The sequence below is a fragment of the Perkinsus marinus genome (genome assembly GCF_000006405.1).
Source record: "Perkinsus marinus ATCC 50983 genomic scaffold scf_1104296935984, whole genome shotgun sequence".
In the NCBI taxonomy this organism is placed as follows: Eukaryota; Perkinsozoa; order Perkinsida; family Perkinsidae; genus Perkinsus; species Perkinsus marinus.
In genome coordinates, this window is record NW_003214267.1 from 115,826 (window position 1) to 131,323 (window position 15,498).

Consider the following 15,498-nt stretch of genomic DNA (forward strand, 5'->3'; position numbering starts at 1 on the left):
TTGCAGTTTCACAAGTGATATGAAAAACATATTTCACTTCATATCGCGTTTTTCACATGGACGATTACTCCTTCACTCTTGTCAAACTATGGGGTTCCATATATAGTATAGCGGAGCGATGCACATATGAGCGTCTGATCGATATTAGCTGTGGCGTACGCATGCGCATTCTGATCTTGTGCGCGCTGCTGCCGCATTAATCAGTTATGTCTCGACTGATACCGTATAGTATTCATAGTGGGCATTCCCGAGTGAGCCACAACACATAGTCACGTAAAACGGGTGAAATTTACGTAAAACGGATGAAATTTCCCCAACGATTACCTGAGCTTGCAACATGAGTTGATAAACCATCACACTAACATATGGCTGGCCAATGAATTGTAGAATTTGCCCGAGCACATCGCAGAGCCCGGCTATGGCCAGGAGCCGCCATTGACCATCACGAGACCATATGAATTTTATCTGAAATATAACACTAATTCCGTGACTAACAGTAAGTTTGGGAAAATAAAAACACCAAGTAAAAGACAACAGTACAAGTAGTCTCGATGAAAGATTAAAAAAATTACGACATCGCTCCGCTAGGGAGGAAAACACTGGTGTGTGTGCCTTGGGAAAATTTCAACGCCAAGGCAAAATTTTTTGTCGAAAACTCCCATTTTCAACAAAATATCAACTATTGGGTTAAAAAATGAGGAAAAAAAAAGAATAAGCGTTTTGGATAATTATTCTCCAAAACGCTTATCTTATTTTTCTCACAAACAAAATGCCGAATTTAGGCGACCGATTCACTGATGGTATTTTCAGGTGAAAACGATGTCTTCATACATAGAGTAGACCATGGAGTCGGAACAGCATTTTATACTAATTTTCACATGGTAGATTATACGAGTCGCGAAAATCATGAACGAACGATTACACAGGACTCACCGAGAATCACTGATGCATAGTATTCGCTCTACTACAGTGCGAAGGCTATTACCAAGTAGCCGCAATAAACCACCAAGTCGTGGACTTTCCCACTCATATGAGACAACGTATTGTAGTATATACTACTATCAGTATTACAGCAGGGATAAACTGTAAAGTAGAGTACGAAGCAAACAGTTATGCATATCTAGGTTTTCAAACTGGTTTTTTTCACTTCGAGACTTCACCACTGTGCTACGTTGTCAATCGATTCATATTGATATTACTCAAAGTTGACTTTCGTACTCCCAAAAATTGAAGCCGTTGGTAAATACTACTCAACACTATATATACTCCTACAGTGTAACGATATTAACATCTTTATATGCGTGATTATTAAGAATTTTCGTTTAGCCGAAAAAATTCCCCCTGCGAGAGTTACCTGCTGCTTCGTAATGTACCCCATGATATACCGATACGTGCATGTTGAGGTATATATCGTGAAGTATACTATAGCATTCGCGATGGCCGTCACGAAGCCAGAGTAGGGTCCCAAAGGCTCTGCGCGAATCTTACCCGCAACCACATCAGTTGATCTGAGGAGTTTCCTCATTAATTAGAGGAGTTCATATACTAGTTGATTTGGAAATTTGCAGGTTTTTTTTCTGAATTTTCACATCTTCACCAATGCGTGTAATTGACCATTTCCCACAGCGACTTTCCTAACATTAGAATGAGAACCTTACTGGTTGGAGACTTTCGATATACTCTGTGGAAAAAAGATATTCATCAGCAGCAACTGAGTCATTATACAACCCGTTAAAAATTCGAAAAATCTCTTTTTGTATTAACTCGTGCCCGAGAGCATTCCAAGAACTTTGTAATAATTTCCGAAGACTTTGTAATAATTTCCAAAGACTTTGTAATAATTTCCAAAGACTTTGTAATAATTTCCGAAGACTTTGTAATAATTTCCAAAGACTGTAAAAAATTTCCAAAAACTTTGTAATTATTTCCAAAGACTGTAAAAAATTTCTAAATACTTTGTAATAATTCCAAAAATTTTGTGATAATTTTCCAAGTCGCTTACCCAGTGACAATGACAGCGAACATGAGTAAGGATATAACAAGCTGATCATGTCGGTATTGTTCTCCCTCTGTTACAGCTGCCTCCGTGGTCGTCGTCGGCCTTCCCACTGTTGGAGGCATCGTTGAATTACGCTGCAATGTGGTGGTCGGTATCTTCCCACTGGGCGATGAATCATCCATATGGTACAACACCCACTGAGAGGGATTATTGATAATCCTATGTCCTCAAGCTAGGGTAATACCTAGCGTGTTCACATTATTTTGCTGTGAAGGCATAATCGTGCGTGGAAAATTCACGTTCTCAGGAGTCTCCGGCATTTTCTACTCACTGTATTACCCCATCTTACTATTTTCTGTGGAAGCAGAGTTATACACAAATGGTAGATTATATCATCATCTACTGAGCATTTACATGCATTTCTTGCATTTAGGTCAAATATACTGAGTAAAGTTTTCTTATCACATTCCGGCGATCTCGAGGGTGAACTGACTGCTGTGCAAACACTAGTCTAACCAATCGATTATTATCTACATAGAGACAAAGAGCGATGGGTGATACTGAAACTCGCAATGGGAGGGAGTCCCAGGGGACAAATTGCACAACGGCATTCCAGCGCTGGAACTAAACAGTTCATTGAGATGGAGTTCAATCATATGACCAGATAGCATTCACTGTACTGGGTTAATAAGAAATACTTGGTTCTATCAAGAGTGCCACTTGTATTGGATGAGTCCGAAGACAGTCCGTTGGATGAGTCCGTTAGGGTGCATCGCTCCGCGAAAGCTTAACTCTTCTTTGAATCGATCAGCTGATCGATTTGATGTAGCTTGGATTCCATTGTAGTTCCCTTCACACCAGGGTTTGGTCTTCTCCAACATGGCTCATAAGTCCAACCCCTATAAGAAGGCCCGCGCGGCCATGCGTTGGAAGTGGAAGAAGAAGCGTACTCGTCGTCTTCAGCGTAAGCGCCGGAAGATGCGTCAGCGTTCCAAGTAAACTCATCTCTGAGTTCACTTTCCGCCCGCTGTTGTCGAGAAGCTGCTGATTCCCAAGGATAATGAGAGGTAATTTCCCCTACTCTAGATAGTTGTTGTTCATTATCTTGCTATTTTCAGGTTGATGATAGCATCATTCGACTTGTCCAAGGCTGTCATCGCTACTTCTAACCCCGGTCTCAAAGAGTCTCTGTCGTCGTGGTGTTCTCAATTAAGTGTCTCTCCTCTACGGAGCGCCTTCTAGTAGGGATGAGGTTTCCTCGGTTCGCTGAGGAGGATATCTTTATTCCCAATGGAGAGCTCCGGAAATCTGTAATTGATAAGATCATATGATGATAAAACACGACGGTCTTATGAACCCACTAGATGGGATCTGATTCCACTTATAACTCAGCTCACTCTGATAAGATCTGTTTATTACGGCAATTCCGACACTTGAAGTTGGTCTGTTCACGTCAGTGACAAACTTCTTTATATTGCCAATATAGAATCGTTAGCTCAGCTGTCTGATCGGTCGTCATACTGGTACAGATCGTTCATTGCGCGATACACTTTAATGATTATTTTTCTCATTGGCAATTCCGGCACTTGAAGTTGGTCTGTTCACGTCAGTGTAAAGCTTCTATTTACATTGCCAACATTGCATCGTTAGCTCAGCTGTCTGATCGGTCTTCATACTGGTACAGATCGTTCATTGCGCGATACAACTTTTTATGGTCGTTTTCCGATGGCTTTTAACATCCCTCGTGTGAAGCGGTGAAATTCAGTAGCTGCAGCGGTACTCGCTGGGTATTGCCATCGCATAGATAACATGCTGTCCTCTTAAGTGGGTTGATCGTATGCCAGGGCTCTCCACCGAAGCCGAAGTTTACGGCCGACTCTGTTGGTCTTTCTAGCGGCTTTGACTAGCAGCTCTGGACATCTCTATTCACTGACCTATAATGTTCTCGGGGAGAATCCATTTTGGGTTTTCGATATGGCTAGAAACGCATCCTACCATCGTTTCCCATGTAACTGTCTTCACATCAAGAACGTTTCTTGCTATGTTATAAAACCAAAGGTAGATGTATCTCTGTTTCTAATCGCTGTCTCGTCTTGAGTGATGACTTAGATAGTCATATGCTTACAATAGGCAGCGTATAATTCTAGTTACTCGGTGTTGCGCTTTCCTTATCAATGGGTTTGTTGCTATGATGTGTATCGTACAGTCTAGAAGTGTCGCACTTTTCTCGTTGATTGCTTTGTTGCTACGATGCTCTTAAGTGCAACAAGGCACACTCTGTGGTGAGGGTTGTCGTCAATCGTTACAATTCCCAACTGCCATGCAGAGGAATTACGATGCAGAGTTACGATTCCTATACTCGGTGAGTTGAAAAGACTCACGGAGCTTCATATTTTCGAATCATTCCAAGGAGTATTTCATAAAAGTTGTTTCCCGTAGTGAAATCTATCTCAGATTAGAATACACAACGTTGTTGGGGTAGATGCCAAATGCTTTAATGCGTGATAGAACTGATGGTTGTTTATAAGCATTCCGTAGAGACGGTTCATCAGAAATGGGTGGTATGGCGATTAAACTCATGAACGAGCGTGTCTGTACTCGACCAGTTCACTCGATGCCGACAGACCTCGTATAGCCGTTGGAAGAATTTAATTTGTTCGTAGTCAATCCGGGTCCTATTCATCTTGCCGTAAACGTGATGGTCTGATGAACATATCTAGTGAACGAATAATGAGTAACTCGATCTAGGACTTCGCGATAGAGATTTTGGCAATCTCGTGCACTTCTGTATTTGAATTTCGGAATCTGATATACATAGTGGTAAGGGCGAAATCGATTCTGTGGAACTATAAAAGAGAATAGTCAGTCCTTAATCATATGGTGTAGATGATCTCTTCGAGAGCGATCGGCGAGGTACAATTATGGTGATTGGTGACAGCGACCAACACAAAGCTTATAAAATGCTCGAGTGATCGATTTGATGCAGCTTGGATTTCATTGTAGTTCCCTTCACACCAGGGTTTGGTCTTCTCCAACATGGCTCATAAGTCCAACCCCTATAAGAAGGCCCGTGCGGCCATGCGTTGGAAGTGGAAGAAGAAGCGTACTCGTCGTCTTCAGCGTAAGCGCCGGAAGATGCGTCAGCGTTCCAAGTAAAGGATAACAGTCCAAGGTAAACCATCGCTGGGAAAGTCTCTACTTTACATACGTTTTTGCTTTCAGATGCTGTGATGATGAAGATACTCGAGAAGAATTGTTACCCTCTGCCAATTGACGACTTTTGTGTCCCGCTTTTGCGGTCATAATAATAATCGCCCTCCCGTGCTTATGTGATGTGTATTGAGTTCGCAGTTGGGGAGGAGGAGATAACATAGTCCAAAATCAGCTCACCGTACTCGTCTGTTTGTGTGTATCAAAAGAGATAGTCTATCAGTCGAGTTTCCTAATACAAACCATCATAGATGGCTAAAGTCACCTAATTTCTGTTTAGTAATCGAAAGCCATAGTAAGAATTATCATCTCTGTACATATCCTATTCACAAATCATCATCAAATATGCTCACTAAATATCACTCCTTCTCCTGATATTCGCTTGATATTATGCAAGCGATTCCGCGGTTCACAGAAGGAGTTCAGTCGAGATGGGGGTTGTATGCGGCGTCAAAACTGTGCCACTTGACAAACGGGTTCGCGGACAAACGCAACACATTCGATGGGTGAATGATTACACTCCAGATTTGCGATGGAATACGATCTGAAATGAATCGTGAAATAGAAAAATGATTCACTGCAGACCCATGGAATCGATGCCGGGGTCTCTAGCGCAGGGTGAAAGATGTGAAGTAGCGGACCAATAAGAAACAACTGACTCGATCACCTATCCAGCAATCATTCAGAAGGAGAATCATTTGCGGCCGATGGGGGCGTCCAAAGAGTGTAAGACGGTATTCGGTGAAGACCAAAGTCAAACGCGTCTACTGTATGGAAACCGAGTGCATCAATACTGAAAAAGACTTGGGCGGTCAGGTTTGAGCCTGAAGGATTTACAAAGCCCGTCGCCACCAAATAAGCTGGTAGGGTATAGAGGTCATCGCTCATGGGCTTCACCACGAGGCTCTCGACTTCCAGGCGACCAATAGATTCACGAAGCCCAAGGTATCTCGTGTTTGGAATATAATAGTAAAGAGGAGCATAGACAGATTGGATAGTCATGCCTGTCCACATCCTATTGCGGATTCTAAGGTCAATAGTGCCTCTCACGCAGTGACGTGCTGCACTCTGTAGAGTTATTAAACCGCACCAGACGTGTTGATTCAAATTCAGTTTTTCCACTGAAAGCTGCAGAGCCGATGTGGGGTGGTAGACCATAAGTAGCACGATGCAAATATAGTATAGGCCGCAAGCCAAGGACAGTCCAGGCAACAAAGCCCATACAGCTAGATGATACCAGAATCCCCTTTTTTTGTCAGCGATACCCTTGAGGATCCGCCACAACTTCAATGAGATCCTTCCAGATGGTGGCGGTCTTGACCATCGTAGAAATCCACTCGGAGTATCAGCAGAGTCATATTCAGCAATAACAGGTTTCATATCGGTGCGATGCAGAAACGGAGGTAGACGGCGTTAGAGCGTGAATCACGTGGCGTCACGTCTCGCGCCGTGTCACGGTTCAGGTAGGGACTCTAAGGCTTGCGACAAGGCGAAATTTGATCTCCATGTGAAACCGATTGGTAGCAATCGTTATCATAGCATATTCCATTTGTCAGCGAACCCCTCTGAAGATAGGTGCCAGAACTGCCTCAGATATTCAACACGTGCCGAGGTTGAACTCGTGCCCTTACACGTGACATGATACACCGATATCGACTAGCACGAATTGACTGTGCAATACACAAATTGCAGACGAAGCCGAGTTGAAATTAAAGGCAATTTGAATTGATGCAATTCAAATTGAATCTGTGACGTATCTCTATGTGCGTCAGAGCAACGATGAGATGTTTGGCGTACTCTTATCATCACAGATGAGTGCTAAAATTGTCGTCTCGAGTACAGCGGAGCGAAGCGTTTCACGATGTACATAATCCTCACCGGCACCTACAGGGCGCGCGCCCCAAGAATTTCTTATCTCAGACCCAAAAAATCTTAGTGTCCCCGAAAACATTGAAATCCGAAGAATTGTAATGTAATGTTACCAAATCTTCTTCTTGAAGACAATGGTTGATGGGTTCGACAGATGATAAACTTCATGTGCTGGCGATAACATGGAAATTTTGAGGGAATTGTTAATTTCTGAACACGATCAGCCTCCTCAACGGAATTGCCGTGAACGCTCGTGTGCCGTGTGATGTTTATATTTGTGCAGGGTGCACAAATATGGAATCTCAGCTTAAAGCTAGCTGATGATTTTATTAATATGATTGTAGATAAATTATCTACATTCCATCAACCCTTGCCTTGACTCTCTCAATGGTTAACACCGTTCGGCACGTTGCGTAAGCAGAGTATAAGTGCTTAACGCAACAGCAGTGTGGGAAAATATGCTCATGGTTGCCCACATATGTTGGTGACAATATGGAAATTCTGAGGAAAATTTCCGACATTTTTGCGGGTTCCTGTACATTTCTACCCTAGTTTGTATATAAACTCCTATAGTTAGTGAGAAAACTCCCAGGGTCAACTGAGGAAAGCGATCATATATTACAACACTGCGCAACAGAGGCGACGGTGTATAGTTTTGTGCATGCGTGCACCGTATGTGATAATATTAATTTCGCTACAATAGTGATATAGTGGCACTTATGAGGTTGACTCACGCAGTATACGGGTCGGCTATCTACAGTTGATGTCCTTACGTGAAAAGTTACTATTATTACGTCGAACTGGACGCTCTTAAATCGACGTACCGTTGTAATTGGAGTTTCTGTAGGGACATCTTAACACAAGAACTCGCTAGCCTCGCGAAATGGAAGATTTTGATAGTGATATGGAGATTGATAAAATGTAGGTGCGAAATTTGCCTAGTACGAATGATACGGCGTCGTGTTGAGTCTGGTTTACCACTGTACGGAAATGTTGCACACAAATGTCTCTTCAGATTCTTATGATACTTGTCTTCCTCGCTAGCCTAGCGTATACTTTATGACTACTGTATTGATCATATATCAAGAATCACTTGTTAATAACTCTTGTTGACTTATCCAACAACAAGTAATACCTGATGATGAAGCCAGTGAGTGGATGAAATGATGGTATTCTCCCATCGGTCAATATCAAATCTAACCTTGGTCGTGACCTGAATATATGTCACCTACGCCCGTCAGATTACTATCGTCATGTATGGGTCCATGCAAGTGATTCTGCGGCCGACCACAAGTGTGAGCGCTTACAACCAGACCTAGTTCGCTGAATGAAACAGATTATGACGATTTCTTGTTTGGCTAGGTGTATCATATTTTGTGATAATGTAGTTTTCCAGTGGAGGAAAAACTGCATCGCAGTACTTCCATTGGTGAGACCTCGTCGGTGAATGCCTGCCCACATCGTGGGAGTGCGAATTTCTTGTTGTGGTTTTCGGCGAACTGCCTCTCCCGAACTCGCAGATCAGAGCTTTCAAAGATCTTCGCGTATGGCAGCCATAAGGTTCGAATGCTGGTGATGGAGAAAAGCCGTATATAGATTTACTCGCGTTCTTCACACGTGTGGTGAAATTTGCACAGGATCAACCACAAGTGTTGGTGAGAATACGAAAACTCGGCGGAAATTTTGGAGAATTTCTGTTAGTTTCTTTCCACTCCTCGTAAATATTCGCTCGTGAACTCATATGATTAGTAGGGATTCTATTGAGCTCAGCAGCTGAGGAAAACGAGCACATATTTCGCAACACTGTTTGTACCCAATGTGCGAGCAATACACTCGATATACTAAATACGGTTGTTCACGAAAATGTTTAAGAATTTACTCCAACGGGGTGAAAATAGAGAATGCAAGAGCACACGATGAACACACGAGTGTAATCGATCTCAGCGAGTTGTTCTTTTCACGATACCAATGTCTGACGCTATCGTAGATGCTGCTTCGGCGATGCAGTCAAAGAACACTGCTATCGACATACCATTTAAATTCAGGTTTGACTACTTGAAGATTGCTATAGAAATGGAATCGAAATTCGCCCACCTCGCGCACTATTACTACTTGAAAATTCTTGAGAGAAAACGGCATATCACCGAGTTTTGATCGCTAGTTACAATCAATGACTCATTTAGCTTTGAGAAAGAGCGTTTCCCAGAGTTCGAAAACAGTGAGAAATATCTTATTTCTCATCACAGATTTCAAATATGTGAAGACATTTACATGGGGAAACTGATTGAAGAATGTGTTCCTAATCGTGTGAAAAATTCGAAATGAGTCGCTTTCTGCAATCACCTCAGCGACAAGGCCGACGCCAGAGCAGAGTATCGCAATCGCCTTCTAGCTGAGCATAACAGCGATGGTACCTCGTTGGCTCTCATCAAGCGGGACGAGGCAGTCTTCGCGAATGCTGATGAGGAGTTTAACGGGGTGGGCCGACGCCGGGTGTAGCGCGAATAATTCCTAGAGAAAAATAAAATATGTCATCAAGTGTGGTGACGTACAGTCGTGTGGGAGAATATACACATGGTCAACTTTGTGTGCTGGAGTTTCACCACCCTAGTGATATGAAAAACGCCAGTGAGAAAAATATTTCACGACTACTGCTTATCACCGCAAATATCGCGTTTTTCCTACCGAGTTGTACGCCACTTCGCATTTTACGTGAAGTAGCGACTTGTATTTTTCCGCGACCGATTACACAATTGTTTTCCGCGATACGAAATGTGGAATTTGTTTTTCATATCACGGGTGAAACTCCACTGGTGACAATTATGAATTTCAGGGGTAAATTTTTTGTTGATTTTTTTTTCTGAATTTTTTTTATATGTTCCTGTTCTTTGTGAAGGAAGAGCGTAATGAGCATATATTTCTATATTGATGTACACGAAAATTTTTCTAGAAAATTTACTTCATTTCGTGGCGATGTGGAGAAATATGCACATACGGTCAACTACATGTGGTGGTAACAATATGGGAAATTTGAGGAAATTTTGAGAAATTTTTATCGGTTTCTGTACACTTCTACTCCCATTCGTATGTAAACTCCTATAATTAGTGAGGAAACTCTTTAACTCAGCTGAGGAAAGCGAATATATATGTTCCGAACTGGTTGTCGTATACTGTTGTCAATGTGTTGGAAATTTTTGGAAATTCTTATTCGTTTCTCAACACTTTTACTCCAGTTCGTATATAAACTCCTACAATTAGTGAGGAAACTCCTGAACTCAGCTGAGGAAAGCGAAAATATATGCTCCAACACTGGAGTTTCACCCGTCATAAGAAAAGTTTACCCGAGTTTTACACCACTTCACGAGAAACGGGTGAAACTCCATCGGTTCTCGTATACTGTTGTTATCAGCGTTTGTTCATTCAGGAAATAGCAGCAGAAATTCTCGAACTCCCGAGCGGCACTCGCGTGCTTGATCTGCATTCTCAACTTCAGAAAATATCAGACGATTTCAATGACCTTGTTGATAATCTTCTAGATGAACGCGAAAAGGTGACCGTGACTATCTCCTCGAGTTTTGGTCGAAAATATTTCCAGGATTTCTTTCTGGCGTACCGAACGCATATGAATGCTGTGCAACGTGAGCTGGCCTCGTTGAAAAACTTGTCGGATTGTAAGGAAACAAGAGCTCGACGCTTGCAAAAGGTGTGCTGAATGCATCGTGCCTAGTATTAGATAATTGGTATCATCAGATACGGGTGTTGGAAAATGAACTGCAGTGGTTTACTTCTGAGGCCTTGAGGTAAATCAATATAAAACTTTATCGAATACGAACGCAAGTCGGCGAAAAGTCTGCGTGGCTCTTACGAAAATAAAATAAGATTAAATGAGATTAAAAATGAAAGTGTACGAAATGATTCAGACCAAGTACTCTACTCTCGCTGAGAGCGCATTCCCATCACCAAAGTTATCCATACCTCCTGAGGACTTATCATTTCGAGAATCAGAATCGCTCTAGAAATATCTACAGGGTCAACGACGTATGTTGGTGATAATATGAAAATTCTGAGGAAATTTTGGGGAAATTTTACTTTTTTCTGCCATGATTCGTATGTGAGCTCCTCTCGTTAGTGACTCCTGAACTCAGGTGAGGAAAGCGAACGTATATTACAACACTGGAGTTTCACCCGTTTTACGTGAAGTGGCGTAAAACTCTGTGAAAACCGCGATATTTGCGCTATGCAGTAGTCGTGAAATAGATTTTTCACTAGTGTTCTCCATATCACTAGGGTGGTGAAACTCCACTGTTGCATAGTACTTCGATGAATTTCGACCCAAAACTGTTATTTCCGTTAGGCTCGACGATATATGTACGAAACACCAGAAACGTCTTGACAAAATGCGTGATAACGTACAGGAAATAGAAGATGATCGTGTTTTCCTGGAAAGGGAAATCGCGCTCTCTAGAAAGGAGTTCAAGACATTAAAAGAAGCAGTTGATCGAGCACAGGTGAGCAGCAGTGTGAACCAAACCGTTATGTGAAGTAAGATTTTCAACGATTTCAATTTTTGGGAGTTCGAAAGTCAACTTTGAGTAATATCAACATGAATCGATTGACAACGTAATGTAGTGGTAGAATTCTCGAGTATCTATAATTACTAATAATATGGGATGAAAAAAATCATAGTTTGTGTCTCAACATTGAGAATTTAATACTGCAACGATGATGCACTACTTGGTTATTTCGAATCCAAGAACATTCGTTCCTATGCCTCAGAGAAGGACTGAAGATGACAGTGAAATGTCGTTGACGTCAAGCGAAGCATATACTGATGAGAATAGCAGGAAGATTGATGGGGAGTATCACAACACTGAACAGTGAGAACCTCGAATTGAAAGCTCACCAGATGACGGAATACACACCATACTGGAGTTACATTCGTGATGTGAAAAACACTAGTGAAAACGATATTCCATATTTCACTAGGCGAAAAACAATTGTGAAATCGGTCAAGGAAACGTATCAGTTCACACGTAAAACGGGTGAAGCTCCACTGAGTACTTGTAGGAATTTCGATCCAGTCAAAGAAAGTGAAATACGACGACGATACGACAGAGTCATTGCGAACTTGAATAATCTCATTCAAAATGAAGCCGCGGCTGTTTGTCGACTTCGCGACTTCGCCGTAGATGAGAATTCAGCAGGCGCGCGAAGCTTAGAAGAGATCTTTGCACGATGTGTTGATGAGGTGAATGCAGGGTGGGAAAATATGCACATAGTCGACTTCATGTGTAGGGAACGTCTGTGAAATTTTTGAGGAAAATCGAGGAAATTCTCATTGATTTCTGTACAGTTCTACCAGAATTTGTATGTAAACTTGTATAATTAGTGAGAAAACTTCTGAGTGACTAAGCTGAGGAAAGCGAACATACATACTAACACTGGGTGAATGTATTGGAAATGAAGTTGTCGGGCATATTCAGACTAGAGGCCTATTTAACTTTGAGAGATAACGTCACCCAGGGTTTGATAACAACGAGGAAAATGTTCCTAATGTGATGATGACATTTACATGGGAAACTGATTGAAGAATGTGTTCCTAGCCATCCGCGGAAAATTCACAATGAGATCCCCCGGGAAAATCATGGATTCCTCAACTCCTCAATATTCAGATGAGAAAACAGATTATTAGGAGAAGGAGTGGTATCAGTGATGGAAGCCCAAAAGACGGTACGGCTATGCAATCGAATACCTTCATGGGCTTGGTGTCAGCTGACTTGAGTTGGCTCACTGCTGGCGACCGAAAGCGACTCATCGAGGCGTTCTTGCTCGACAGAGAGGTGTGTAGAGATAGACGAGTATACTTGACGTGTACTGTGTGTGAGGTACTTGAATTCCTCCTTGCTGAGGTGCCTTGCTCGAGTGAGAGTGAAGGGGTGTTGTAGCATGATGGTAATTAGTCATGTTTTCTTGTTGTTGATATGTCGTGTTTTGAAGGATAAGGAATGGATTCATGACGATTCGAGATAACACAGCAAGATCGAATCGCATTAACATTAATAACTCGGTTATAGTTGCGACTGTTGACAGTACGAATGATAGTGAATTAGTTGCTTGGGTTGGTAGAGAGATTACTGTAAGGGCCGATGACAAGTGAATGTGAAGATTTTACGCATGGTCGTGTAGCGGTGTGGGTGCACATGGCGAACTGCATGTGTAGGTGACATCTACGAAAATGGCGGAAATTCTTATTGGTTTCTGTACACTTTACACCCGAATTTGAATAATAACTTCTAAAATTAGTGAGGAACTTCCTGGGCCCAGCTGAGGAGAGTAAAGATATATTTTAACACTGTCGTGTAGTTGAAGGCGTTGAACGATTTTGAAAGGCATGGCATGGTGCGTGCTGAGAATTCAAGTTACCAACGCTATAGAGGACGGGAGAGATGTTTACTCTTGACTCGCATAACAGCAGCAGTGGAGGCTGCGGCCAAGAAGCTGATGCCGTGAGTCTGACGACGCCTTTGAGTGAGTAAACGTGACTATGTAGAATGGAGTTTCACCACCCTAGTGATATGAAAACACTAGTGAAAAATATATTTCACGACTACTGCATATCACCGCGAATTTCGCGTTTCTCACAGAGGATTACGCCACTTCACGTAGAACGGGTGAAACTCCAATGTATTTCTCTCTAGGAAAGTTCAATCGATACCAGTAGGATATGCTAAGGAGCGCACGATCGCTAACTTGCATTGGGGACAGTCAACGTTATGCGCACGTTTCAATGTTGTCGGGGAGGAAAGTTGTGATCACATTGTGTGGTTCGAAATGGAGATATCTGTCAATTAAAAATGAGGTATTTGTGGGAGAAAACAACACCAAAAGAATTTAAGTAGCGGATAATGTGGCTTGAGATGTACGTTGAAGCATCATGGGGTGAACAGTCATTCGTGTCGTACTTTGCAAGTCGTACTGGAGTACTCGCCTTTGTACAGTTGACTTTAAAATCGGCGCAAGAGGCCTCATGCTAATCTTATGGGAAGTTATGAGACTAAGATCATGGGTGAAGAACAACCAATGGGGGTCCTACAGCGAGGGACGCATCGGCCGCTTTTGTACAAATCCACGGGCGTGTGATGGAAACTGCCACAGCGTTTCCCAGTACGTCGCTCAACGGTTTGAAACGATCGGGCAAGCGAGCTAGCCTTGCATGTAGTGTCAGGCAGCCATTTATTTAAACTCCTGCTAAGTCCTCCTCAGGTGGTGCATCCTTTTTTCGGATCTACTTGTTTAATTCAGCTTGACCGCTCATCCCGTAATGATGCGTGTTCTCGTTGCCGCTACCGTCCTCGCCTGCATCATGTCGCAGAGAACCACAGCTCCCGTGATTACGACTTTGGGCTCGAGTAATGCCATCTCTTCGGCCACGTCAAAGTTCCTTGGGCAGCCTCCCAATGTTACTACTACTACTCCTACTACCATGGCTGTTAATTCGTCTGCAACTACGAGTTCCATGGAGTCTTCGAGTGGTCTACCAGTTGTTATCAATCAGACATCAACCTCATCCATCTCTACCCCTGCTTCAACTACAATCGCAATGAACAGTACTGGTGGTCCGACTACTACCGCTTCTCCGAAACCTATCGGAAATATTACGACGACCGGTTCTAGTACGGCGAGTAGGAGTAGACTACGAGTGACGTCTGTCGCCCCATCGAGTACTGCGGATGCGACACCAATAAGCAGTACTCCGACTCCGTCAGCTGCTATGCGCATTTCTCCTTCTGAACCATCTAGCAATACTTCGGTCGCTACCACAGTGGCGCCGCCTACGTCGAGTGCCTCATCCGTGAAAGAATCTCATGTCGTTGCATGCCTCCTGATTTTGTCAATTTTGTCTTGAATGCTTGGTATGACCAATTGTCATTCGAGAGCACCCGTTTTCTATAAGTATGCGACGATCACCGTCTGCTCCATTTTGTACTGATTATTCACTGCTCCTGAGGAAAAGCATTCTGTTGACAATTTGGGCTCAGTGACGTTGTGGTTGGTCAGTTCATTCCAACAGCTTCATAATGCGCTTCTTCATTCCTATGTCTCTGGCTGCTGTGGTTGCTGCACAGATTAGTGAGGTTACTTCAACGGTGACTGCTGATGCAACCACTGCTGTGAAGACTACTGCGGTTGTCGCAAGCACTACTGTGGTAGATACTGCGACTACTGCGGTTACTCCTACGACGGTCTCTGATGCGGCAACGACACTCGATGTAGATACGAGTGTTATTTCTACCACAGAATGCCAGACCACTACAGTACCTATTTCGTCAGCATCTAATCCTATTCAATCGACTACTGCATTCCCGGGCGACCATTCCCCCCAGCTCTGTGAACACTACTGTCGTAACTACGAGCACAGC

At 42.9% G+C, this 15,498-nt stretch overlaps 5 protein-coding genes across 5 annotated transcripts in view; all 5 read left to right on the plus strand.

Moving 5' to 3' along the window:
• Positions 1–2,878: 2,878 nt before the first annotated feature.
• On the plus strand, positions 2,879–3,241 carry Pmar_PMAR025673 (conserved hypothetical protein; the record flags this gene model as incomplete). Its single annotated transcript, XM_002783818.1, has 2 exons — positions 2,879–2,994; positions 3,118–3,241. The coding sequence occupies 2 exons, from the start codon at positions 2,879–2,881 to the stop codon at positions 3,239–3,241; spliced, it is 240 nt and encodes a 79-aa protein (XP_002783864.1).
• A 1,794-nt stretch (positions 3,242–5,035) lies between these two features.
• Positions 5,036–5,273, plus strand: Pmar_PMAR025674 (60S ribosomal protein L41, putative; the record flags this gene model as incomplete). The annotated part of the gene is made up of 2 exons (XM_002783819.1): positions 5,036–5,151; positions 5,222–5,273. 2 exons carry the CDS (start codon positions 5,036–5,038, stop codon positions 5,271–5,273), a joined length of 168 nt encoding a protein of 55 aa, XP_002783865.1.
• A 3,773-nt stretch (positions 5,274–9,046) lies between these two features.
• Positions 9,047–11,619, plus strand: Pmar_PMAR025675 (conserved hypothetical protein; the record flags this gene model as incomplete). Its single annotated transcript, XM_002783820.1, has 6 exons — positions 9,047–9,123; positions 9,427–9,556; positions 10,503–10,628; positions 10,674–10,781; positions 10,829–10,878; positions 11,433–11,619. 6 exons carry the CDS (start codon positions 9,047–9,049, stop codon positions 11,617–11,619), a joined length of 678 nt encoding a protein of 225 aa, XP_002783866.1.
• Positions 11,620–14,402: 2,783 nt separating this feature from the next.
• Pmar_PMAR025676 (hypothetical protein) lies at positions 14,403–14,752 on the plus strand (the record flags this gene model as incomplete). The annotated part of the gene is made up of 2 exons (XM_002783821.1): positions 14,403–14,487; positions 14,634–14,752. 2 exons carry the CDS (start codon positions 14,403–14,405, stop codon positions 14,750–14,752), a joined length of 204 nt encoding a protein of 67 aa, XP_002783867.1.
• Positions 14,753–15,156: 404 nt separating this feature from the next.
• The window catches only part of Pmar_PMAR025677 (Covalently-linked cell wall protein 12 precursor, putative), a gene marked incomplete at both ends in the record, with an annotated part of 754 nt that continues 412 nt past the window's right edge, over positions 15,157–15,498 (plus strand). The window contains one exon of the mRNA XM_002783822.1: positions 15,157–15,404. Within this exon, the coding sequence (XP_002783868.1) occupies positions 15,157–15,404 (248 nt within the window). The remainder of the gene's footprint in view (positions 15,405–15,498) is intronic.